The sequence below is a fragment of the Otolemur garnettii genome, unplaced genomic scaffold, assembly GCF_000181295.1.
Source record: "Otolemur garnettii isolate 467f Iridium unplaced genomic scaffold, OtoGar3 scaffold00143, whole genome shotgun sequence".
Classification (NCBI taxonomy): domain Eukaryota; kingdom Metazoa; phylum Chordata; class Mammalia; order Primates; family Galagidae; genus Otolemur; species Otolemur garnettii.
The window spans coordinates 2,878,060-2,903,155 of record NW_003852538.1 but is presented as its reverse complement, the minus strand read 5'-3'; the positions used below and the strand labels follow the sequence as shown (position 1 = coordinate 2,903,155).

The window sequence follows — 25,096 nt, the reverse complement described above, 5'->3', positions numbered from 1 at the left end:
TGAAGAAGTAACAACCAATCTCTCCCAAATGAGTAATGGATTTTTTTTTAAAGGCGGCTGTAAAATTTTTAAACATTTTCACTGAAAGTGAATGAGTAATTTATTTAAAAACATGCCTGATAATATATCTCAACTTTAAGGCTTTATAATAAATTATAGTTTTATAATCCCAACTAACTCTACTGGTATACTTGCCAGTATAAAACTATATCAAATATGATGCCGCTGAATCCACATGAAAACCCTGCCAGCCAGAAGGAGCGTTGTTTCTAGGTAAATCTACAATGTCTTCAGCAAAGTGGGGCCAGAATTCCTGTGAAATGCGTCCCCAGGGACTGGTGGGAAGGTCAGTAGCAGTAGTTTCTTTCACAAGGCACATTTTATGCCTCAGCTGAGGCTGCCAGTTTCCGGGGAGTATTTTTTGTTTTGTTTTGTTTTTTGAGACAAAGTTTCACTTTGTTGTCCTGGGTAGAAGGCTGTGTTGTCATACTTCACAGCAACCTCAAATTTTTCAGCTTGAGCAATCCTCCTGCCTCAGCCTCCTAGAGTAGCTGGGACTACAGGTGCCTACCACAACACCTGACTAGTTTTTATATTTTTAGTAGAGATGGGGTCTCACTCTTGCTCAGGCTGGTCTTAAGCTTCTGAGCTCAGGTACTCCAACTGACTGAGCTTCCCAGAGAGCTGGATTACAGGGGTGAGCCACCACACCCGGCCCAGAAGATTCTTTAACTTGTGCCCAAACAGTATTTGCATATTTCCATTGCATTTCCACAAGCATAACCGAAAAGAATACTAAACCTCAGAACCAAGGGAACAGCAGCTCTAAAACAGTCTGCACCCACTTTGGACCTCAAAAGAATAGCTTTTGTGAAACTTCATGAATAGAACAAATATATTTTAAAAGTTTCTGAATTTATTATAAAATAATGTCCAGTACATCTTAGCATTGCAAGTTTGCAAGTTTGCAAATAGGTGTGTGCTGCTCTTTGTACATAAAAGGAAAAAGAATTGCTGGAAGGCAGGGAGGGGGAGTCATTTTAACTCTTAACATCCTGAATATATCAAAATATTATGTTTTAAGGTAACTGCACTTCTTTCAAGTGGCTTTTAAAATGAAAATGAATCTGTGAAGTGTAGAACATAGATGTTTTGGCACAGTAATCAAGTAAATGAGGTGAAAGCCATGATGATTGGTTTGATGTAACCACATCAGATTGTATAAAAAAAATCAGCACATTGTACCCCACATATGCATGAGTGTATTCATGATCTATGTGTATTTGACTTAGTAAAATTTAAAATAATAATAAAATAAAATGAAAGTGAATGATGTACTTTGAAAGGGGCATTCACTGTATATAAGTTGAAATAATTGTGTAGGTATATATATAATTACTTTTTAAAAGTTTAAGACCCATATAGAAAGTTGGCATAAAACTGGATAGTCAGGAAAATAGATGATGAGTGTTAAGTATCTGGGCTGTAAATCCACGTTATAAAATGTAACTGCTAAAGTACAACACAGGAGAAACTGAGCGACCCAGATAACGTTGAAGAGTCAAAAAGGAGACAGTGAAGAAAAGGTAGGAAGAAGGAAAGAACCCAGGCAAGAGGTACGCAGGCGCCGAATCGTTCAGTGCAGATGACGAAGACAAGCTGACCAGGGGCCACAGAGCGGGAAAGAGCAAATAAGTCCAGGAGAAATTCCAACTTATGTAAAGTTCTTCTTTGGCCTAGATTTTAAACACATCCTACTGAAAAGCCTAGTAATACCAGTATCTTAACCTTTCAAAACTTAAAACCCTTATGATTCTCTTGTGATGCATTCAGAATTGGTATAATTGCCAATAACAGCCAAAAAAAAAAAAAAGCGCTTTATAATAAAGGTACAAAATTTAAAATATATACAAAGACTTAGTGTAAAAGACTAAATAGCAGGCTGCTTTATATAAATAGCTCTAAGAGCATAACATAATTTAAAACTTAAGAGGCATACAGTCGTAGTAGAAGTTGTGAAATGGCTGATAAATTGCCCTACTTATAGATGCCTGTGTTAAAGATGAGATAAATTGTTTCCTGATAATCGCTTGCCTATTATCCATAGCTTTTCAACTCATCTGCTCTATCCTGACTATGAATATTTAAACTTCTTATTCACTTAGCTCTGGTCAGAGCACTGTAAATCTAAGCACCTGCTACGACATGAAGTCTAAATATAGAAATAAAAATTAATGGTGTTGTCTGCATCACAATAATTAGGAATCAGTACTTCAGCTTAACTGTTAAGGTGAAAGACAAATGATGGGAATGACACATTTGTTATAATAACAAATACATAAACACTGTTATCATTCAAACCATGTCCAGGGCTGAGCGCCAATGGAAACTCCATGGGATTATATTGAGCACCACGTCGATAAAGACCATTTGTTGCCCAGGAAAAATTTATAGTAAGTCATCATCTATTGTATTCTTTATACAAAGGTTGAAAAATTACACAGGTTTATTGTATCTATCAAAGTACTACTTCTACACATGTGAGGTGGGGTATACTTTCACCTCTAATACACTGTCAAGTTCACCGAGGTTAACAAGGCTGATTCTCCAGTGTGGGAAGAATTGACTGTTGCAATTTAGTTATTTTTTTGGCATAACAATTAAGCTGTCTTGAATAGGAGATGAATAATGCATTTTTCTCACTTGAAAGGTCCCCAATCAAAAATAGATTTTATGTTGGCCAAAGTAAATTTTCATATTTGTGTGTGTGTGTGTGTGTATTGCTCCAAATGCTATGCTTCAAGCTTTCATAGTTTTAATTGATAGAGTCGCTATACAAGAAAATGCTATACTTTTTTAAAATAGAGAAATATTCTTATTCACATCCTACTTGATAAGCCCTGTGGGTTATACTTTGACTTTCCTGTCATCATTTTATGTGAAAAAGCAGGTAAATGCACGATTAATATCATATATATGTAGGTTTTTAGAAATAATGACAGATATAATCAAATTTGATAAAGGATACTCTCTTAGACTGGTTATGAAGAATCTAGTCCTATTATAGAAAATAATAGAAAATTGAAAATAAAATAAAACAAAACAACTTAGGTTCTGGAGAAAAGGTGGATGGCTTGAGCATAAGAAAAACTTACAAATTAGACAGAAGGGAACATTTCACATTGGGATTATAACTTTGAAAAACATATTTTAAAAGCATTGATATAGCTCACTATTAAAGTATTTGAAAAATGTGGAGTGTAATACACATGTATAATATAACTGGCAAGGACTGGTTATAATACCACTAAGTATAATTAATCAAGTTATTGGAAAGAAAACAAAGATAAAACTCTAAATATTTTAAAGTAAAGGGATTCTGAGAAACAGGTTTAAGGCTTTTTGCTGTGAATTTTAGAGAAATCCCCCCATATCATTCTATTTCATGCCATGGATCACTGTTGTGAACTTTTTAGTCCAATACAATTTTAAAAATAACATTATGATATAATTGATCTGAATTTTGCGGGTAACAAGGACTGCTTTCTAGGTATTTTTAATGTCTCCTTTTCCTTGATGTAAATCTTAAAAGAGTAGAATGAAGCTAAAGTTAAAAATTTAACTTGCAATATCTCCTTTATATTCCATCAAAGAAAGAAAGACTATCCAAAATACTGATTATAAACCATGATTTCAATATAAGGCAGAGACCAGGAGTGCATTAGCTTCCTAGGGCCACCATAACCAATTAATATAAACTTGGCAGCTTCAAGTAACAGAAATTTATTCTCTCATAGGTCTGATGGTAGAAGTCCAAAATCAAAATGCCGGCACCATTGTTTTCTGGGAGTTCTATGGGAAAACCGGCTCCAATGCCTGTTTCCTAGCTTCTGGTGCTTCTGGAAATCCTTGGAGATCTTTGGCTTACAACGGCATCACCCAATCTCTACCCTCATCTTTCCATGACAGAGATACATCTGCATCTCTCTGCCTTTTCTTGTCTTTATAAGAACAAGAAAAGGGCTCTACCTATACGATGATCTCATCCTGAGATCCTTCACTTAATTGTATCTGCAATGATCTATTTCTAAGTAAGATCAAGTAGGGCTTAGGATTTGAACGTATTTTTTAGAAGCCAGTATTCACCTTATACAAGTAGGTGTATGTGCTTTTAATGTTTCTGTTTTTGCCAAGAACTTACAAGCTTTCAAAGTTCTCTTTCTTATAGATATTTTAAAATACACAAACACACACACATGCAATAAGAAATGTGATGGTTATAGAACATGTTATCATGATTATAACAATATTAAATAAATATTATTATTCTACCATTAGAAAGAAGACTAACATGAGCTATTTTCATTTTTATTTTGAGATAGAGTGAAATACATGTGTAGAATTAGTCCTAAGCCTTAGCTACAAGGGGCAAAAATAAACAAAAAGGACATGGTGGTGGTGAAGGCCTCGGTGAACACAGCAATGTTTGCACTACTTTGTGAGTATGCGGAGGAATCTTTTCTTCATAGTGGTTGGCACTCATTGCAGTGAACCTTACACTCAGTGTTTCTGGATCTGTCAGGAAAATCTACTCACTTTAAGTAAGCACGTTTCAGAAGCTGCAGATATTTTTGTTGGCTGTTCAGCCCTTAGCAAATAATAATGATTGCTATTGTAAGTTTCATCAACCCTGAGTTGCCTGTGTAAATCTATATTCACTTAGCACTTGTTCTGTGATTGAAAGGGTGTTAAAATAGAGCTATTCTATAACTAATCAATATGCATATCTTGATAGGTGACACAAATGTTCAATAGTATTATTATTCCTGAAGTTGGTATAATATTAGGCAAACAGTGCCAGGGCAAGAGGGAAATTATTGGCAAAAATAAGGGTGCTGCAAAGAAAGAGAAAAAAAGTAAAAATACTTTGAAAAAATACTATTGACTATGTGCCTTTGTGGCTAGGCATATAATTTTTTTCTAAATTAAAATTTCAGGAAAAAGATCAAAATCTTTGGAAGTATGTATGATTATTTTTGCATTTTAAATTAGAATATAAAATCATTAATTCCTTTAGACTATAAACTAAATGTAACTATAAGAAAATGAATATAAATACACGCAAACTAAAGTTATATCAGCTCTCTAGAGGTGATTAAAGTCCCCTCTATACCAAAACTAAATTAAAAATACAATCAGATTAATCCCTCAAGTAGGTCATTTGATCCTATGATGGATTTAACAGCGTTAGCAGGCACTGAATTCCCCAAATAGCAAAGAGAGAAGTAAGTAACACTCTCAGTGATTCCAGAGGCGCTTACCCACCTGTGACCTGGTGGACCTGGCCCTAAACCCTGCAGCTACCACGATCAGGGAAGCAACATGCTAAAACATTATGGTTTAGCCGTCAATAACTACAGAGGGATAAACTGATAATAGGGTTTCAATACTGAGGATATTTTTCGTAGGTGTGAATGCCGGAGGTTCCTGCACTTCTGCTTTAAAGATGCTCCAAACCAAGTTCTGAGTCTCTATGCTGGAGTTATGCAAGTACAATTCACACAAGGTGGCCAGCCACACCTGCTTAAATATAAAATTCCAAAGGCAGAAAGGTAAGCAGAGTAGGGATTATCTCAGGAAGGGATTATCTCTGAAGTTTTTTATAAGCACATGATGTGAGATTTTTAAAAAGTGGCTTTCAAGTTTTGCATTGGGGGTAAACAATTTAAGAGTACTTTTAAAATCAGCATTACAAATATTTGAGGAAGTTTTTTTTTTTTTTTTTTTTTACCATATTTGTCCTCTCACCTCAATGAGCCTGTTATGAACAGTGGCTAGGGTGAAATGTGCACACAGGGAGAAGTACTGACGGGTCTGAAGCTATCTAGCAGCCATGTCCCATAATATGCAAACTGTGAAGAGAGAACGAGCCAGACAACATGTCAGTGTGGGATGCTGCGTTACTTCACATGCATGAAAAATATGAATGACTAAAAATACAGCTCAGTTTTAAGCTACTTAATGTAATCCACTGAGAATATAACTAACTACTTTTTACAGCCTCCTTCTTAAATATTTAGAAATTGAAATTTAAATAATTTTTTATATTTTGATTAAAAAAAGTTTCTATAATGAGTATTAGTAGAAGGTAAAGAGATACTTTACTTGACTAGCAAAATTAGCATTAGCTAACTAGTAAGGTAGGATTGCAAATAAAATATTTAAACACATGCAAGAAAATCATGAAAACTACTTTGAGAGTAAGATATAAATTATAGAACTTCAAGTAAAATATCTAAACACATGAAAACTACTTTGAAATTAAGATGTAAATTTACTTTATAATACAAAATAGAATGCAGGTAGTTGTATATTTTAATGGCAAATGAGTTAAAATAATAAGAATTGTATAAGGTTCTTCTAGAAGAATAAATACCAGATAGAAATCCTTAGATAATACAGTGTGTTACACATCTATACCTATAGATGTATCTTTATATCTTTAAGTAGAAAGGTAAAAGTCTTTAAATTTTTAGTGGAAAGTATTAATAATTAATGAAAAAAAAGGTTTTTTACAAATTGATAGAAAAATAAAACAACTTTAGGATACCTTGCTGTGATTTCTCAATTCTTGGTCTGAAATCTTCTAGATCCGTATACTCTGCCTGGACCGTCTCATCTAATTATCATTCTTTTAATTTCCACCCACATACAAATGTTGTGCTCTTCAAAAGGAGATGTCCATACCTCTGGGGGGAAGGAAAGGCTTTCCAAGGAGGACTTAAACATAGGTCATGTTATGGGAATCAATTTCCAAATTCTAACCTTTTATGCAGCAGACTTTTCTGGTTTCTCCACTCCCCATGAAAAGCGTCTTTCTCACTTATCTTGCACCTTCTGAGGACGCAGTAGGCTGCAGCGTCGAAGAGAAAATTCTAAATATTGGTGTTGATGTTTAGAAAATGGGTTTTTGAATGTTTAAATTCTTTTCTTCCAGAAAATTTGAAGAAAGCCCTAATCATGTTGTCAGGTGATAATTAAAATTTTTGGTCATAGATTACTTTGTGATACTTGGCACAAACTGTGGCAAGATTGTGAAGAATTGTGTCACACTGCTAAAAACAAACACCTGCTAGTGCCGTTGACTGATTTTTATGTGTAATGTTTTTAGCACTTTAACATAAAAATAGAAGTAAAACTTAGGGCAAAACTTTTCTTATTCTAGCAAAAAGCAGTATCATTACTTATTTTCTATGAATATTATATACTCATAGATACAAACTAATTGGAAAAGGTCTCATTTTTTACTTTTATATTTATTAATTTTAGTTATATGTTTAGAAATTATTTTTCAAATTAACAATGGTAACAACAACTAAATTTAGAAAATATTAACTTAAGATTTTGTGATAACATGAAATGACTTTCTTATATATATGTGTGTGTGTGTGTGTGTGTGTTTTCCTTCTGTAAAGTATGACAGAGTAATCCATAAAAGATTTCAAGCAACAATACATTAGAATACAAATTTGGGGAAGATGGGGAATGATATAAAACCTTCATCATTTTTAAAACGGCTAATGATAAGTAAAAAATAGCTATGGTGTTTACATTCCAGTGGATACATCTGGAGGACTTGAAAGGATTTTATTTCACAATGTCTATTATATGCTGAAAGTTATATCCTTGCAATCGTTTAAATGTTTGATGGAGAATTTTAGGTGTAAACTTACACATACTATTCTAAGGGAACTGTGTGCACACAGTTTGAGCCCTATTGAATTAGTCTAGAGAACTGCCTAGAATGCCTTTGTCTCTCTTACCCAACAACAGTACCCCCCGTCCCTCTCTCCATCGGGAACACTCAAACACCTCCACTCCCCTTCATTTCCACTACCAGCTCTCAGGGCTGGAGGTTTTCCTGACCTCGCTGCACTGATCAAATTCCCATGTGAGATACTCACAGAAAGTCCCACATCTGTCCTTGGTGACACTACTCTGAGTGTCATTTTTAGCTTTGTGTGACTGTTCTGAACAACTTCTGTCTTCCTCTTAGCTCCCCACCTCATCAGGCTTTGGGGTGTGCCATGTCAAGAACTATGTATTTTAACACCCGGGAAGTAACTGGGGCCAGCATGAGCTGAATGAAGGAACGCTGCATTCCAAGGTCTTAGCACAGGCCCATTACCCAGGATGGTCTCAGTATGCATTCACTGTATTCACATCAACTTTGAGTAAATAATCAAAAGAGAAATTGTCTAATTTATCTTCAAATACAGTGAGTGTGACATTTTGAACTATTAGTATTGATTTGAGCACTGGAGATTTGGCATTGAAGTCCTCACTTCAGAAATATGATTGGGATTCTGAGAAGTTAACAGACTTATCTAAAGCACAACTCTTTAATGACACAGTACAAGCCCGTTCTGGCCTCCAGTTCAGGGGAGGTCTGCGTGGCCCTGACCGGCCCTGCCCTCTTCACTACTCCATACAGACTTCCCGCTGTGCTCACTGGTTTACAAGATGCTGATGATGGTAACTGAGCTTTAGAATGACGGGTCTGGCCTTAGCTTATAAAAATTTAGAGTGAAACAATTTATAGTAAGAAGAATAGAAAAAGTCATGCAAAGAACTGAGAGGACAGGGTGACACCTTAGAAAGAGTGTGTTAGTCTTTCTGGTTTGAAGGAAGGAAATATGAAATTTCTGAAGTAGATCAACACAGACACGTGGAAAGAGCTTCGTTCCTCCACCTTTCTGTCCTCACACAAGAAAAGCAAAGGAGCCTCAGACACAGAGGGAAGGGGCTTCCCAGGGCGCTCTGCACTGTAAGGTACAATGAGCTATGCTGATGAGGGAACACGGGCATAAAGGTCAACTGATTAAGGAGAGCAAGGAGGCAAAAGTAGGGGGATTGGGGGAGCAGACTCCTAACTGAGACTCTCTAAGGTGATCGCTTTATGTTTTACACTTCAGGTGACGCCTTGTAAGAGTCAACACTTACAGACGCAGGCCTAACAATGAAGGGGTTCGCTAACTGTTACGGTCGGCATTGAAAATTCACAACAACCCCTACACAGACGAGGTCAAAACACATGGAGATCCTTCGACTCTGACGAAGAATTGTTTTATGATTTCCTGTGAGGTTAAGCATTATTTAGGTATTTTTTTTTACCTCCTTCTTGGGCCTGAGTGATGGTAACATGGTTGCCATTTTCCAGATGAGGAAGCAGAGGCTTTCCCAGGTTATTCAGTGGAACAGCTTCAGCCTGATCACCGATGTCCTCAGTGATAGCGACCTTTCCCTACACCAGTGGTTTCAAAGTGTGGTCCCTGGGCCGACAGCATCGGCATACCTGGGAACTTGTTACAAATACAAATCCTTGAGCCTCCCCCTCCCTACTGGGTCAGAAATGTTGGCCGTGAAGCCAACAAACAGCCTGTTACCAAGTCAGTCCCCTGATGATTCCGATGTATGTTCGGGTTCAAGAACCGCTGCTTGAGCCACGTAGGACCCTGAGCATAACTGCTGACTTTACTCACTGCAGAGAGTACTTGAGGTCTGTTACATAGTTTTTGTTTATTTTAAGGTTTTTAAAAACCATTTTTGAACAAATGTATGTTACTTATAGAAGATAATTTCATAAACCACGACCACGTGAGCACAGTTAGGGAGCAGGTATGATGAGGGAGATGCCAGCTTTACCATCTACTATTTACATAATCTTGGCAAACTACAAAACCTCTGTAAATTTGGAATGTTTCAGTGGTAAAAATGACAATTAAAATGATGACAGTGTACACAAAAACTACTAAGCCAGTGCCAGAGATGTAATAAACACTCAATAATAAATGGAGTAAATACAGGTTTGATTATGAACATCAGCAATGAGAATAATATTGGTAACATTGTAACTAACTGAATGAGTAGTGAAGCTTGTGGATTATACATGTACGCTGTGAATTAGGGATGCTCTCTACTTGCTGTCTTTATTATAGAATGGTCTTAAATGTTTTCAAATTTGACATGAACATGTATTATGTACAGTTCATACGTTGGGGAATGGATATCACTATTTCTTAATTCTTTAAATTAAATACTTTAAATCTTGAGTCAATATTGGATTAAAGCTTTAAATTGTGCCTTTTAATAGTATTTTAAGAATAGTACATTATTGTGGACATGTATTTGATTTCAGGTTACATTGTTTGGAGCCAAACAATTAGAGAAAAACCCACAATGCCCCACTGTGATCTCTGTACAGTTAACTGTACAACCTTGGCAGTGTTTTAACATAGACATTTCCAAATAACATTTCACCTACAGTGGTGATACACTCCCTGTATTTCACTCAGTGAAACACAGGCCTGTTATTTCGTGTTTATTTGCAACAACTGGTGGAAAAATTATTTCTCTCCCCTTTACTGTCCTTTTTATACATCAAAGAAGCCGCCATGTTCTCTGAATCCCTTTTGTTTTATTTTTTAGAGTGAGGTTTTCAGATCTCACAAACTACTCTCATGGTTGTTGTTTTCAAAATCTTTTTTATGATGTGTATTGTTCTCCACCAAATACCTGGCGTTTTGTCTCTTTTCTGAAATGTGGGATTCTGTTGAACGTAATCCCCAAATTGAAGCCTGGCAAGACCTGGCTGTAGTTCAATTTGTTTTAATGCACAACACTACCACTCCAATTCAGCATGCTTTAGCATTTGAATATCTTAACAGGAATCAGAATACGGATTCAATCAATTTATCATCCACCACAATTCTTGAATTTTTCTCTCTGCTGCTACCATCTCCAGCTATTCCTTGCCCTTTCTGGTCCCATCATCCCCCTCCCTGCATCCACTTTCACATCCATTCCAGTCATTTTCCTGATTCTGATGTCACTAATCTCACCCAGCTCTCCACTGCATCAATACGATGCCACATACAAGTGCAGCGTCCCAGAGATTTGCAGTCCCCGCCATCTCTGTGATTCATTGTTCTTCAGATTTGTTAGAATAAATATAAATATCTGAAAACATTTCATAAGGATATGTCTACATTACCTCTAGTGTTGTTTTTTAAGATAAATATTTGCAAATTACTCTTTTTAAGGTTCCAGTTAAATAACAAACAATCACACAAAGATGACTAACCTATTGTTACATGCACATTTAATGAGAAATCTTTCTCTACCCCTCATTGACTCAAATTAAGAAAGTTAAACTCAGCACTAACTACAGGACTATATTATTATTTCATTATTAAGCTGTCATCTAAAAAATCCAGATGAAATCTCTGATCCTCACACATAGGTAGCCAAGTGGCTGTCGTGGCCCTGGCTGCAGGAGGTCCCTGTGTGTGCTGGCCACATCATACGGTTGGTTAAGCAAATCTTAGTCAACACAGGAGTTAGTTCCACTTAACATGTTCAACTGCCCAGTTACACAAGAAAGCCAAGCAGAGACTATAAAATTAAGGAAGTGAATGACAAAAGAACCTTAAAGTGTTTGCCTCAAATTTAATTGTTTTGCCACAAATAAATGGTAGAGTTATCAAAACCCAAAAGAGCTGACACCTTACAGGAACTTTCATTAGTAAGACAATTATGAAAGTAATGGATTGTTCAAATTTGCAAGTCAAAAAATCACTGCACCTATTTAAATTAAACAGCAACCCGTGTACCTTTCTTCTGTCTGGAATCCCCTCCTCCCACCGTCCACATCCAGAAACACTTACCCGGCTGTTAGTACCGGCACGTCCTCTAACAAAGTCCTACTCCTCCTTCTGAGGCAGAATGAGGTCCCTCCCAGACAGTAATCCTTCCCTTCTTGAGGTTCATGCCCTATCCTGTGCTTAGTTCCTTTAAAATAAATCTATTTGTGTAAAGTATTGTATCGTTTATTAATTTGGGGATCCACCTCCTTGCTTTCCAGCTACCAATGGTACCGAGAACAGATCAATAAAAGTTTGTTAAATAAATGAATTATTTTAAAAGCAGCAGTTTCTCAATGACTAGATTTTTAAAATGTTGGCAGTGATGATCACATTTGATGTCCTCTAGTGAAATTATGTTGATGCATTAGTGTAAGCCTAATTTTAATAAAATGTTAACTTTTTTATTTTTTTGCAGTTTTTGGCTGGGGCTCCCAGCCACCTCCAGCTTATGGGGCCAGCGCCCTACTCCTTTGAGCCACAGGCACCTCCTGAAATGGTAAGAAATGTTTTTACATGTATAAACTCATCAAAGGGTTGAAAGGGCAGTGCCTGTGGCTCAGTGAGTAGGGTGCCGGCCCCAAATACCGAGGGTGGTAGTTCGAACCTGGCCCCGGCCAAACTGCAACAGCAACAAAAAAAAAAAAAGAAAGAAAGAAAGAAAGGGTTAAAAAAGAATTACCAGCCATGTCTGTTTATAGCAAAATAGAGCAAAAACAAATAAAAACCCTAAAGGAAGCAGAGATGGTGATTTCTAAATAACACATATCATCTTTTTTTCTCACGTATATGATATATGCTTAAATAAAATAAAATTTTGGCTGTATTAATTTTGGAGAAATACTGTTTTCATGGTCTAATTATATGTGGTAGAATTAAAGGAGGTGGTAAAAATGAGTAATTTTGTGTAACATTTTGAGGTCTAATAGAATAGTTTCCAAAAGACTTGGTAAAAAGGGCAATAATTAGTGAAAGTTTAAAAAACGAGATATTTTAGTTCTAGAGAAGATTGATGGCAGATTAAATCACTATCTGCAAATATATAATGGATCAACTGACAGATAATGGTGACTAAATAGCTTCTTTTCACTTAGTGTAGGACCAGGGACAATGAACTTAAGGGACAAGCAGAAAACGCTACAGAAGGTGAAACACTGAGAGGAAGTGCTGAACAGCGCGGGAACGATGCACCCCAGAGACCATTAGGGCAGGAGAGCTCCCGTGGATCTAGAGTCGGTTGGATATAAAATTAAAACTAAATAACTCTGAACAAGACAAACACCAGTTCACTTCATAAAGTCGGCCATGTAGTTCTTTATGTTTATCCGAAACAAGTCCCTTTGTTTCTTGTTCACCAAATCATCCCCATCACCCAGGTCAGGTTCCACTGCAGCACAGAAATAGCACTGTCTGTACAAACTGCCTCCTAGCAAGAGTCCTGGAGGAAGGACTCGGGTTAATCATGCAGGGAAGATACTGGAGAAGGTCGGACACTGGTCACTCAAAGTAGGAAAAGAAACAATCAGAAAGGCCTTTAGAAATGTAAAGATACCTTGAGAAGTTTTAAAATACCAAGGTCAGAAGACCAATGATCTTTGATTATTTTTATGTTTAGTATTCTTTTTATTAGCAAGTGACATTTAATACAAATTCATAACCTTTTTGATTTAAATATTAATACTTGTTTTGCTACTTTGTTTATATCATATGCTGGCAATTATTTTATGAATAAATATTACAATCTTTATAGAGAGTTTGAATTAAACTTAATTATTTTGTTCTCATGGGCTGGCAGAGCTTTCAAAGCTTGAAATAAGGTGGCAACTTAGGTATGTAAAGCACAAAGACATAGTTTAAAAAAATTAACCTGAAGTTTGGTGAAATGTTCCAAAGATAAATGTATTGACGCTTTCACATTGTTTTCTAGTAAGCTTTGAACCTGAAATAAATAAAGTTCTGCTGTGCTTTTTTGCTGTTTTTTCCCCTTGATAAATAAAACACATCCACTGAAAATCTGAAAATCCTATTAAATAATATAGAATTCAGTGCAACTAACCTGTTTCTGTTGCTGGAAATCCAGTCTGAGATAAGTGTTGATGCCTGCTGGTGACAGTGCTTGTTGCCAAAACTGCAAGCCAGCATTATGACTTCTCTGCGCAGTTCTCTAGACATGATTCAAAAAATAATAATAAAGTCAGAGAGCAACTCGTTACATAAAGAACAGATCAGCAAATTACTAATACAAAATAGTTTTTAGATCTGGATATCTTATGCTGCTGAGTAAAAGACACTTAGCAGACTGGGAGTGAAATGTGTTAAAAATCTTGCCTGGAAAAAGTATTCCAGTGAGAAGCATGGGTTTTGATCTCAATATGATCAATAAAAGCAGATCTTAAATTAAAACATAGCAAGGAAATGTCTTTGTTCTGAGGATCAGATGATGGAAACTGTGCCACCCAGCAGCAGCCCTCCCAGGACAGTGAAACACAAGGTGGAGAATGAAAGAAAGATGGTCTCATGTTGCACAAGTCACAGTGGCACTAGTAGGATGTGATCGTACAGCTCTGGAGGAAAAGAGAGAACAAGAAAAAACAGTACTCATGCTGGTAGGATGCTTGAACAAGAGAGCCATTGAAGTTGTTCTTCGGCCATCCAAGCTTGATGTATGTTGTTGCAACTTGCTTTAAAATATATTCCTAAGTGGAGGTAGGAGAAATAAAGATGAAGTCAGTTTCACATCTCTATGATGACAGTTAAAATTCTTGTGGATACTATCCATTCCCATACTACTGATGAGACTACCGAGGCTCAGTGGGGTCCAATACTCTCCCTAATCCATGGGTGGGTTGACTTCTTCATTTATTCAGTGAGTGTCACTGAGGGTCCTCTAAGTGTCAGGCTCTATTCTAGGGGCTGGGAATATAACCACCATCTTCCTCTTTGTGAACAAGGTCCTTGCTTCCATGGAGCTGACAGGTTAGTGGCAGAAAACAGACACTCATCGAATAAACAAGCTGATGTCAGGAAAGGGTTTGGTTAATTAACACAAAGAAAAACAAAGCAAACCAGTCACGGGGGTGAGCATTTCAGATAGGGGAGCAAGTTAAGAGGATGACAGCCAAACAGGGTCCTGATTAGTGAAAAGGAGTGAGCCATTAAGATCCAGAGGGAGAATGTCCAGGCAGGGGACCAGTATGTGCAAAGGCCCTGAGGCAGAAGTGTCCTCAGGATGTTTGAGAAACAGCAAGATGGCCAGGTGTTGAGGGCGACCATGGAAGATGTGACAGCAGAGAGGATGTGGGTTCAGACCATGCTGAGTGTTGCAGCAGCTCACAGACTAGATTTACTCTGATTTGGAGGGGAAGCAATTGGGATGGATGTGAGAGCCGAGCAACAGAACTGTTCTAAGTTTAATAATAAAAGATCTGCTCGGCAAGGATGTCACACACCCTGTAGTAGCAGCAGTAGAAATAGTAGTAGGTAGTAGTGAGAAGAGTGACAGGAACTTTGAAGTGGGGCTGAGAGACGAGGAGAGGCCAGAGATGAGCCCAGACACTCTGGCCCGCAGGTGCAGCCTGCGGAAGAGGAGGGGTCTGTCTGGCATTGCTCGCAGGGTTTAGGCCTGAGGAATTGGAAGGATAATAGTCCTCCCCAATTTTAAATAGGCCCACTTCCAAATATCAGTAAAATTACAGGCAGACTAATTCTCTATGTTATGTTTATTCAAATCAGCATTTCAAAGACAGAAAAGAAGGCTAAAATGCTGTTGGAATGGTAGAAGTCTGCTATTCCCTTGCTATTTATATGACTAAATGTTTTAGATGACTGTTTTTGCTCCAAAATGAAGCAAATGAAGAATATTGGCAATAGTACCCATGCATGTACATATGCTATATGAAAATGCACATCTAATAATTTCTGCCTTTTATGTCAATAGAACGTATTTAACGTGAAACTGTTATACCGGCTCAGCCAGTAGCCTAGCGCTGATGAAGCTGAGCCACACAGCGCACTTCCGCGTAATGACGCGGCGTTTCAAAGTCAGCAATCCATTCAGCTGATAGTGTGTTTAAATGTCGGCCTCAGCGGAAGATATGCTCTCCCTCATTTTCATGTGGTCCTTGAATTTTGTCAAAGGAATGAAAGCACTAAAATTACGAGTAGCTGACATGATCCACTATCCTAAAGTATAAACAGGTACAAAAGTGCATTTTATATTTACAAAAGCTTAGTATTGCAGTGCCTCTGTGTTGTGGAGAAAGAAAGTGTTATATGTCTTTCTCTAGCAGATAAAAATTATACCATAACTATAATGACCCATTTGTTCACATGTCTGATGTAAGGCCTCAGTAAAAACTAATAAACAGTTGAGCCACAACTACTCCTATAAAAAAAATTTACGAAAGTAGGATTCATTTTGGGTAGAGGTAGATTCAAAATGAAAAAAGTAAGCAACTAGAATGGCCACCAGATAACCTAGATGGCTCAGATTTCATGTCATGCGTTCCAGTTTTGAGTAATTCCAAATGTGTAGATTGATTAGCAGAGTCAGTGATATAATTACAAATAGAGTAATTTTATAAAACACGGGCAGGCTTTTAAAATAACCAAAGGAAAACAACTAGTGCACAAAGGTGATAAAAAACACAGTGATAAAAACATTTAAGAATCCAAAGCTCATTAGCAGTATCTAATCCTAATGTTATTCTAAATGATGATTAAATCAGATTAGGCAGTGTCAGGGGCGACCGTGGCTTATCGGGCTCTGGTGAGGAACTCCGGTCAGGCAATATTTTGGAATGTTTGTCATGTCTCCTCGTCTATTTGGATTATCTGTTGTTTGCTCGCTGGTATCCCCTTGGACCCAATTATGAATGGGCTTTTGCCTCAGTGTTGATCTTATCCTTGTTAATTAAGGAAGTGAATTGAATTCACTATGCCCTTTTGGATAAAAATAATGACTAAGAATCTTTACCGAAACTGCCTATATTCAGTTAAGAACTTTGGGATCCCTGTACCCAGGTTAAGTCCTTTGTGAACACAGAGCCCTTTAACTCTTGGAAAGTAAGTCTGAATTTTAAGGATTTACCATACATATGCATTCTTAAATTCTGAAGCACTTAAGCTTAATTGACACTTTTAGGCCAGAACAAAAGGTAGCTTGCATTAAATCTCTTCTTTAAATAATTGTCATCAGTATTGCATAGAAAATCAGGACAAAAATGATTAACACCAACTGGAAGAAGGAACTGAAATAACTCAGGGTCACTTGCATATTGGAGAAAATGAGAAAACAGTTTATCTTCTAAAAATTAGAAAGAAGAAATTATATCTTTTTACATTGAAGACGTTGTAGTTCTCCATTCGGTCCAGTAATTTATCTAGAGGATAAAGAGCTCGGCTGGCAGCGTGCCAGGGAAGAAAATCCTTCTCCGCAGACAGGTATCTCAGAATCTCCAGGGGAATATTCTGAGGCAAATAGCCAGCCCTGTGCAGTAAAAAAAAAGTTAATGTTAATTATATGCAGAAAAGATACATGATGATGCAAAAATGAAGATTTTCCTTATGCAAATAAAAGGAAGAAAGCAAGATTCATCACAGTAGAAAGAATCATATTCACGCTATAAAAATAAAATTACCCTTGTTTTAAATATAGTCCCATGTAGGATGCCAATGCCCCTGAATATATACAGGGTAGAAAGTTAAAAATTTACATGAATACAAAATATCAGAATGCATATTTTTAAAAAGGAAGGAATTAAGAAATTTTTAAAAGCAATCCTAGGTATGTCCCTCACAGAAACTCTTCAGAGATAACAAAGAGCTGAAAATAATTGATTGTGAAACGTAATTTTAGTTTCTCCAGGCTCTTTTGACTTTTCAGGCAGCTCTGTGTAACACGTAATGCACATTCATTCAAAAAGATCAAATTAATGTGTCCATTTATAGTTTTTGTGCATCTATGTTAGATTACAATATAAAAGTCTTTCAAACCTGTTTTGTAAATTAATTTCCATAACATCTATAAACATTAGAATTAGATTTTAATAAAGTACAAATTATAAAAATGTTAAAAGAAGTGTCTTTGCTATTCTGGTTCCAAATAGATGTCATGTCACTAATATCAGATGTTGAAGCCCTTTTTGGGAACCAATGATAGATTTTTTAGAAAATATTAAAATGTAGCATTTAAAAACTATTGAAATAAAGACTGCCTACAGTTTAGGAGGCTATATCTAGAAAAGGAGCCAGAAAGAATCCCACTTCTCTGCCCTCCAGGAGAGCACATACCATATCCTTACAAACTCAGCCCAACGTGAATGACAATATAAAGCACATTAGAAGATGGTCTTATGCTTGGTATGGTGCTACAGATGGCAGCATTATGTATTTTCCTTGATTTTATTTTTGTTCAGTTTTTGGCTGGGGCAGGGTTTGAATGCCACCTCCTGTATATGGGGCCGGCACCCTACTCCTTTGAGCCACAGGTGCCACCTCTTTCCTTGATGTTTTTTACATTAATAAGTGCTGTGGTCTGAGTACTGGTGTCACTTCCAAATTTGCATGTGGAACCTGACATCCAATGTAAGAGTATCTGAAGAGGCAGGCGTCTGGGACGTGATTAAGTCATGGGGATGGGGACCTCCTGAAGGGCATTAGTGCCCTTACAAACGGGCCAGCAAACTTCCCTGTCCCTTTGTCACAGCTTCCTGTGGGACTCCAGGAGAAAGCACCAGTGACAGCCCCCACCAAACACAGACGTGCTGTCCCCTGGATCTCGGACTCACCAGCCTCCTGAACTGAGAGCAAAAATTAGTGACATTTATAAATGACCCAATCTAAGGAATGTTGTGACGCCAGCCTGAGCGGACTGAAGAGGGGAATGTGAAAGCAACCGAAGCTCGGTCCTCACACTTCTTTACATTTCACTCTGTTTTCTGTAGCACCAGGGAATCAGACGGATCTTTTCATTTGTGCCTATTGGAAGGTGAACGGGGAGGAAACAAAGTCTTTTCTCATCTTCACTTAAAAAAAGTTTGTGAGATTATTTAGTTCTAACTCATGTGATAAGCAAAAATTACAGGTGAATATTAGCTTACAGTTTGAAGCATTTATGATGTAACACAGTGTTTATTCTGTTTATAATAAAAACTAATTATGAGGATGGTGTTTCATTTTTCTTTGAAATAAAACAAAGGAATGGGTTTCAGTCTAATGATACTGACTCAGCTATGATATAAGATCAACTATGCTTAATATCTAAAACTAATAAGTATGGTGACACAACTCCAAATTTCACACCATTTCAAAATTTTCTAAGGTTTTTTTCAAATACTGACACATCTAGACTTGTGCCATTTTTCCTGTAGAAATAGCATACACATAGTCTGTGGTAACAACACCTAAAAAAGCAACTATCTTTAGCTACTACAGCATCTCAGCAACACAGTTACGTTGGGATTTCATACGTTTGTTGCTCACTGAAAAAAAGAGTATAATTTTAAATGAAAATAATGTTTTGGTTTTTTCTTAAAAAAATTCTAATATTTCAGATTTTTTTATTTTATCCTTCATTTCCCCTGAACTTATAAATTCTAAACATTAATTAATACTTCCTCTTTTTACATGTCACACATTACACAATTTTAGAGTTGAAGATTTATTTAGAATCCATTATTATTTGGTTGAAGAAAGAAGAAGATTAATATATTTTTTTAAAGGAATCTTCAGTATGTAGTTAACTTGTTATAGATCTTCAAATAAATTTGGAAAACCTAGAAAGTTGTTTGGGTCTGTTTTCCCAGAGATTTAGACATGTTGGCCATATGCTCATTATAATTTATTGCATTTTACTTCATCGCTATAAATGGAGACATAATTTAACAATCTATGCTTTGTGGGCTGACTACAAATAAAAAGGATGACAAAGAAGGTTATGGAAAGAAACTTAACTAGAGAGCACGGGCTCTGACTCGGCCACTAACATTCTCCCCAGATCTCACATTCCTTCTCGATGAAGTTAGAGGGTTGAACTGTGAGATTCGCTTTCAGGTCACTCACACCTCTGGAATTAACTTACATATCTACAATTTGATCTGCTAAAAATAATTACAAGAATATGGCACAATTTCTTTATTTAAAAACTTGAAAAAGTATTTTGTAATTTTGTCTTCTCCATTTTTTGATTGCTTAATATGTACAAGTTTAAGAGGTAGAGTTTAGATATAGGTTTTAGAAGACACCTGGCATTTTGTTAAAAAAAAAAAAAAGTAAAGTAAGCTTGTGTGAAGTTTCAAATAATGACGAATCAAGTTAAGAAAAAAAATATTTATTACATAGAGAATCGAAGCAAGTTCTACTCTGAGTCCTTACAGCAGAAATTTCTAACTGCTCACCAAACTCCATGCTCTTTTCTTCTTCCTAGGATAGACTGTAATTGTCAGGCTTCCTGGGAGTTGGGGGTGGTCACCACATGACTGAGATCTAGCCAACAGAATCTGAACACTCCTCACTCCCAGTGTTTCCCACAGGTGTCTCCCATTATCTCCTCCACGTCCTTTTTCTCTGAAATGATTCACCCAGATGATCTTTGAAGTCTTGTATTAATATGCCAAAAACCTACAGGGTCCCTGGTTGCTACAGGTATCAGTTCTCACACCTAGGCCTGTTGTGTGGCAAGGAGTAATTTCCCATGTATTTCATCCAAATACATGTTTGGCTCTATTTTTTCAGTGCTGTTGACCTTCTCTAATGCAGTCCTCAGATAGAATACGGGACATATTACACTCAGATTGCCCTCATTCTGCTTAGTGGCCAATATATGTAATCACCTACTACATAATTCAATATGCTTGCACTTAAATTTACTAGCTCAAAATATGTAGGTACACTTAATTAGACAAGGGGAAGAGCAGCTTCATCAGCAAATTAAGAATTCTATGAGATAATATTGGTGAAAATTCCACCTAGCTTGGATGTGTATTTGTGTAATTGGCTGTAATGATATCTGTGATTACAACTACTGATAACGCAGGGGCAGTGTGTGGAGTCCAGCGAATGGAACACTAGATTAGCTCAAAGTCCTCAGCCCAGCTGGGAGCCCACTTAGGATCCCCACACAGTTTTTCTACATTTGCATCATCAAAGGGAAATGTTACTAACAAAATAAAAATAATTAGCAAATTTAAAGACCATTGCATGCATAATCAAGTATACCTTGTTAATATTTTAGGAAGAAGTAGTAGATGGTATCTATCTTCTCTATTGCTGGAGTGGGGGTAGACAAAAAAATGATTTAGGAATCAAAGAAATAACAATGCAGAAGAGAGGCAAATGCGAACTGTTGGAGAAACAGACGAAAGTTGTCCACGGGAGCCACACGGCCGCTCCTCCACCCCACCACAAACAGGCCCTTTTTCCTCCTTTGCTTCCTTTTCCTCCAATTTACTGGAGCTTGTGGTAAACATATCTTTAGGCATACAAAGAGTATTTTCATAAGAAGGAAGATTAAAACCAGACTGGATTAGCTGATGCAGAAATGCTCTGATCTCAGCCAACTTTGTTTTCACCTAAGATCCAGAATTGCTTTTTAAAAACCATTCTGAATTCCTGTGAATGTTAACTCTTGAATCTACTGAGAAGGATGGTTTCTGTACAAACAACCTGTTTTACTCTGAGTTTTCTTTAAAGGTAGTGGATTCCCCGGGGCTTGAAATTTAGATGGATGACAGCACCAACCTCAGACTCTTCCCAGCCTCTCACTCCACTCTTTATTAATTGAATATTCATTTAAAGCCAACAAACAGCCTGCTACGTGCTTCACAATATATTCAGAAGACACTGTCAATGTCCCTTAGGGTAGATTTTTAAAGCACTTGCTGAAATGCTTAATTAAAAAGTTTACTAGGTTTTATCTATTATCTTTATTATTCATTATTAAAAGACTTTTTATGCTCTTTGTGGGAAGATCCTATGATACAAATTGGAAACCCCAACGGTCCTCCAAGTACTATAGAATAGAAAGGGAAAACACGGGAGGTATGTCTGTCATGCCATAGTCCATTTGATCAATTCCTAGAGGACGAAAAGATATGGTTAAGCCGTGTCTGAAGAGACAAAACGGGGGTCACTGACATGCAGCCCCATGAAATCAGGAATGTGGCAAGTCCCACAAAAATGTACTCCTCTCTTCCTTTTGCTCCTCCTCTTCTGAAAGCTTTCCTGGGCTCAAATAACACCTTGAAAACACCTCTATTCATAGTAATTACCACAACAATAGTCACAGTTTTGCCATAATGTTTCATTGATCACTGAACGTAGATCTTTCAGAAAATGAAGTACGCTTTACCCATCTTTATATCCCTGTGGTCTAACGTGGAACCTGATGCAGAATAGACGTTCAATAAATGTCCCTTAAACTAAATTAAACGACAATAAGGTCATAGTTCTAAAAACAGGAGCACTTGTCCTGTGTACTAAAACTTAAATACAACCATAATTTTTAAAATAGTAAGCATTCTCAAAGGTTAAAAGATAGCAGCAAGGTGGAACAAAATCTATTAAAGTGATATTTATAGTATTTTTGCTCATGTTTTTTTATTAATGATATATGTAGACACAAGAAGTTTACTGCTGTCCAGTCAATAGTTTTGGATAAGCCAGTCTATACCAAATGAAATAGATTTTAGCCAGTAAGAAAGCAAAGGCATTATATGAATATCTCTGCTTTTTTTTCTCTGATTGGTAAATTACCTTTCTAGAAATAATAGTGTTATTTATAATTTTCATTTAAATAAATTGATGGAGGGCTCAAAAATCTCTTTCACCTAGTTGGTAATTGACAGGGGTCAACTATGTAATCTCTAGGCTTTCTTCCAGAGTAAACACTTAAAAACTGAAAAAAAAAAAGAGCCCAGAAATACTTTTTTGCAATATGTACAGTTTCACTACAACCATTGCCACAACCAGTCCTTCCTTTCCCACACACTTTCTTCATTTCCAGACATGATTTCACAAGAAATCAGTCATCATCTTAAAAATAAATAAAAAGGGTCCTCTAGGTAATTAATAGCTTTAAGAAGCAGAGTCATTGATCATAAATTGGAAAAGTTAATGTTAGCTTATTGGCAAAAAGGAAAAATTCTTAGCTTTATAGCCAAAGTCAACTAATTTTTTTAGAAGACTATCAATGTAATAATTTTAAGCTATCATGTATTGAGGACTTACTGTATACCAGGTATAGTGTGGTGAAAAGTCGGTCTGAACTTGTTTCAGTTTACTATCCTTAAGAATAGTACCACTAAGCTTTGAGATCACTACTGTCATGCCCACGACTTTAAATCGAGGTAAAGTTTACAGATGGCAAGCACTTACCAATCTCACCTTGCGAACAGGCTAACAAGCGGTGTAGCCAGAATTCAAATCCAGCCCTGACCAGCCTCCTCCTCCTCCTTCTGCCCCACAGGCCTTATCTCAAAGTGCCACTTGGAGTTAGTGTTACATGGTTTCTTCCTTTCCTCCTTTCCTGTTACTTTCCACAACACTTTCAACTGCATTTAGCACATCAGTCTCTATACACAAATAAATACCAAATATAGTCCTTGCATGAGGTAGGAAGGAAAGCGAGCAAGGCCAGGGAAGAAGGGTTATACGGGAGGAATTTAAACCTGGTGAGCAGGGGAGCCACGGATGAAGTGCAAGAACAGGTTGATGAGAGCTGGTGGGAGGGAATTCTGACTGAGCAAACAGCGAGTTCAAGGAGCCTGAGAAATGCACAATTTGGGAGGCTGGAGGAGTAACAAGACCTTGGTGGCTGAGGTGGAGACAGCTGAGAAAGAATAGCAGAGGTGGTAGCAGCTGGATCGTGAAGAACTTCAAATAGTAAGGGCTTCTGATTTTATTTTTTTCATCATAAAATGTATTTGTTATTGAAACCGAGTGATGGTGTCAGTATTCATGGTAAAGAGGTTGCAGAAGCCAAGGCTGCTTTTACATCGATTTTTAAAAATGTCTTATTTCGCTTGTAATCATAAACATTATTGTAATGAAAGAGGCACAGTTTTCCCTCCTTTGTGCCTTCCAGGTTGCTTTATCACCTGCTAAGTTAAAATGAAATAACACTCACGGGTTCAGAGAAGAGAAGACTAACAGAGAGAGCCAACGTGCCTCCGTGGGTCACTCCACCCAGCACTGCTGTCCCCAGACCTGCACTCCAACTGACTCAGCCCCACCTTCAATCCATCTCCTAGTTTTGTTAGTTGGGGATTCACCAGATGATGGAACTTGGTTAGTAAAGAAAGATTTTATATCCAATACAAGTTGAATAGAAAATACAAAGAGATGGCGGCCTTCCTATATCACCCTACTGGGCATGTGATACAATTCTGCTTAATTCACTCTGTGCTGCTTGTAATGTCTTCTTTTTTTTACATACACTTTTTAAATTTTGAATTAATATTGGGGTACAAATGTTTAGGTTACATTGTTTGCATTTGTTACCTAAAGTCCAAGTTGAGCCCTTCACCCAGGAGGTGTGCCACATACCCTTACACTGTGCCGGTCAGACCCTGGCGTGGGCACGCACACACGTACACACACGTACGCACGCTAGTCCTTAAATGCACTGTTTATTTAACAGAAACAAAAAGTTTCACTTCTGAAATTAATGTTGAAGAAGTCTTGCTTGTCAACAGCTGGTTTTCTCCTCTCTCCTGAAGCATGCGGTGTGGGGATGAGAGACAGTTCCTGCGCTGCTGGCCAGAGGGCGGGTCGGCTGAGAGTCTGGGGTGCTCTGGGGTCACCCCGAGAGTTTAGCCTGCAAGTCAGCACAGACTGGATGAAATTCACGCAGCTTGAACGTGGCTTCCGCCTCCTAGAAGCTTCCTGAGGGCAGCGCGCAGAGCCCCCCCGTCCAGCCTGCTGTTCCTTGTAAAGCGCGTCCTGCGTTGCTGCGCCGGCGTTTCCCTCCCAGCAGATGAGCCAGGTGCTTTGCCACAGAGCGTCCCTCCCCCTCGACACCCTCGGTGACACCCTCTGTGTCTCACAGGCAGCAGCCCTCGCGGGGTCCAGTTCTTCATGCCTCTTCAGTCACGCTGGATTTTCAGATTCTTCTTGGTGCGCTCCCATCCCGGCTCCTCGGGTGCTCTGTTCTTACTTCTCCATCTGACACGGGGGCACCACAAACACCAAACTCTCCCCGAAACGTCAGAGGCTCCTTCCTTCCTCAGTCACCTCTTCAGAACGCTGTCGCCCTGCACGGCGCCGAGCTCTTGCCCTGGTTCACCTGGAAGGCGACTAGGTGGCACCAGGTGATCCGGTCCACGGCGCCCGCTCCTGGCCCTGCAGAGACCCGGAGCAGACCCGGGAGCGCTCACGCACACACGTACGCACACACA

General features: G+C 37.7%; 1 protein-coding gene across 1 annotated transcript in view; it reads right to left on the bottom strand.

Moving 5' to 3' along the window:
* TRHDE (thyrotropin releasing hormone degrading enzyme) overlaps positions 1 to 25,096 on the bottom strand; it is a 422,821-nt gene that overhangs the window by 31,285 nt on the left and 366,440 nt on the right. Inside the window, exons 11-14 of the mRNA XM_012810852.2 lie at positions 21,060 to 21,171; positions 17,043 to 17,190; positions 14,301 to 14,398; positions 13,759 to 13,866 (exon numbers count right to left, since the gene is read on the bottom strand). Coding sequence (XP_012666306.1) covers positions 13,759 to 13,866; positions 14,301 to 14,398; positions 17,043 to 17,190; positions 21,060 to 21,171 — 466 coding nt within the window. The remainder of the gene's footprint in view (positions 1 to 13,758; positions 13,867 to 14,300; positions 14,399 to 17,042; positions 17,191 to 21,059; positions 21,172 to 25,096) is intronic.